The sequence below is a fragment of the Armigeres subalbatus genome, chromosome 1, assembly GCF_024139115.2.
Source record: "Armigeres subalbatus isolate Guangzhou_Male chromosome 1, GZ_Asu_2, whole genome shotgun sequence".
Taxonomy (NCBI): domain Eukaryota; kingdom Metazoa; phylum Arthropoda; class Insecta; order Diptera; family Culicidae; genus Armigeres; species Armigeres subalbatus.
The window spans coordinates 92756291-92758636 of NC_085139.1; the positions used below are offsets into that span (position 1 = coordinate 92756291).

A 2346-nucleotide genomic window follows, 5' to 3' on the forward strand; every position below is an offset into this window, starting at 1 on the left:
AGACATCTTCAAAATCGCCTGTGGCGTTGAGATTTTCAAATTGTGAACAAAGGCTTGCCGTCTTCAAAATTTACAGATTCAATAGATGAACGTACTATGCCATCAACATCCGTGACTGAGAATATCGTTGCGCCCCCGTCGTGCTCAAATCAAAGGCCTGCTAGCGGTAATATGCAACAGCGGTTGATGCTCTGCGATAGGGGGCGCCTGCCCCAAGGCAAGTATTCAAATGATATTATTTTTGAATGTTCCGATACTGGTGCCAAATATCCTCAGACGATCCCGGATGAGCCGATGACACACAATGAAGCTTTGTCGCGAGCCGATGGTGAGCACTGGAAAAAGGCCATGATTGAAGAGTATGAGGCACTCATCTCTAACAAAACGTGGACGCTGACAGATTTACCGGCAGGAAGGCAGCCCATAAAGTGCAAATGGGTATACCGTAAGAAGACTGATGCAGATGGAAATGTTGACCGATACAAGGCCAGACTGGTCATTAAAGTATATTCGCAGCGAAAGTGAGTGGATTATGAGGATACCTACTACCTCGTGTGATCCGGTATAGTTCCCTGTGATATCTTTTCGCCCTGGCAGCGCGATGGAACCTCGACGTGGATCCAATGGACGCAGTAACGGCATTTCTGCAAGGCGAGCTTGAAGAAGAGATTTACATGGAGCAACCACCCTGCTTCGTGGACGGTGGCAAGAAGTCCAAAGTTTGCCGCCTTAATAAAGCTCTCTATGGGCTAAAACAATCCAGCCGTGTCTGGAATTCCAAGCTAGATGCTGCCCTCCGCAAGTTTGGCCTCGAATGTACCATGTATGATCCCTGCGTATACTATCGTATATGCAATGGAAAAATATTGTTCGTTGCAATATATGTCGACGATGTCCTCATTTTCAGTAATTGCAAGCGCTGGAAGAAAGAAATTAAAATTAAGTTAAGTCAGGAGTTTAAGATGAAAGACATTGGACCAGCGAAACACGTCCTGGGTATACGGATCGAGAGAACCAACGAAGCTATTACTTTGGATCAGGAATCGTATATCAATTCGATGCTTGAACGGTTTCAAATGTCTAAGTGCAAATCAGTCAGTACACCAATGAATGTCAGCGAGAAGTTGACGAAAAAATGTGTCCGTCAACTACAGAAGAAGAAGAACGAATGAAGAATGTTCCATATCGGGAGGCTGTGGGGTGCCTAATGTACCTAGCGCAAAGTACACGTCCGGATATTTGCTATGCGGTTAATGTGCTTAGCAGATTCAATTCCAATCCTGGCGAACGACACTGGAATGCAGTGAAACATCTGATGCGGTATGTAAAAGGAACCTCCATATATCGCCTAGTATACCGTCGCAACAAGCAGTCAATAATCGAAGGATTTTCGGATGCCGACTGGGCTTCAGACCATGATGATAGGAAGTCCACTACGGGATACGTGTTTACCGCTCAAGGAGGAGCCATATCGTGGTGTTGCAAACGGCAACAAACCGTGGCTTTATCCACCTGTGAGGCCGAATATATGGCCTTGTCGGCTGCGGTTCAGGAAGCTTTATGGTGGAAGCGATTGCGAAGTTTGTTCGAGGAGGAGCAGTCAATTATGATCCATTGTGACAATCAAAGCGCAATATCCGTGGCAAAGAATGGTGGGTATCAACCAAGGACCAAACATATCGATATCCGTCACCATTTTATCCGTGATGCTTGGGAGAAGGGCGAAGTTAGGATTGCTTACATCAGCACAGACAAGCAGACCGCCGACGGATTGACCAAACCATTACTAGCTGCAAAGATGGATTTATGTCGTGAAGCTATGGGATTACAACGACCCATGGGTTGAGGAGGAGTGTTAGCAGATGCAAATCTACATTCGTAGCAACCCATGACATATGTTTAATATTTGTAATTGCAATATACTAATTCATTACTAGTTTGTCCGTTACCTAGAACACACGCGTCGTTTATTAGCTCTGCCCAATAGTTTCATGAATATTCGTATCGTTATTGGATTAATTTGATGGTAAAGATAGGTAAAGATGTAGCGATGTTCATCTTTCAAATACTTTTTCAAAGTATATCATTGCATTGATTTGATATCATACTTTATATGAACTGTGATAACGATTCATTAAGATTTGTATCATTTTTGTGAATAAATTAGTGTAAAGAAATACCAACAAAACTATTTAATTTTAGATAAATAACTTTGAAGAAGTTTGACGAATGGTTGACCGGATTATTATTCGGGATGTGACATCCCTGGGCTACACAGAAAATTTTGAAATTGAAACAAAATTGGTTTTCACTTTCAAGAAAATTGCACAACTTCGAAAGCAGTCA

The 2346-nt window shown here is 42.9% G+C and overlaps 1 protein-coding gene across 1 annotated transcript; it reads left to right on the forward strand.

Annotated features, from left to right (window-relative positions):
* Window positions 1-1207: 1207 nt before the first annotated feature.
* On the forward strand, window positions 1208-1846 carry LOC134206350 (uncharacterized). Its single transcript, XM_062682053.1, has one exon. It carries the CDS (start codon window positions 1208-1210, stop codon window positions 1844-1846), a length of 639 nt encoding a protein of 212 aa, XP_062538037.1.
* Window positions 1847-2346: the final 500 nt, after the last annotated feature.

Coding starts and splice junctions, on each gene's coding strand:
- LOC134206350 (XM_062682053.1), top strand. CDS start 1,208: ATGTACCTAGCGCAAAGTACACGTCCGGATATTTGCTATGCGGTTAAT.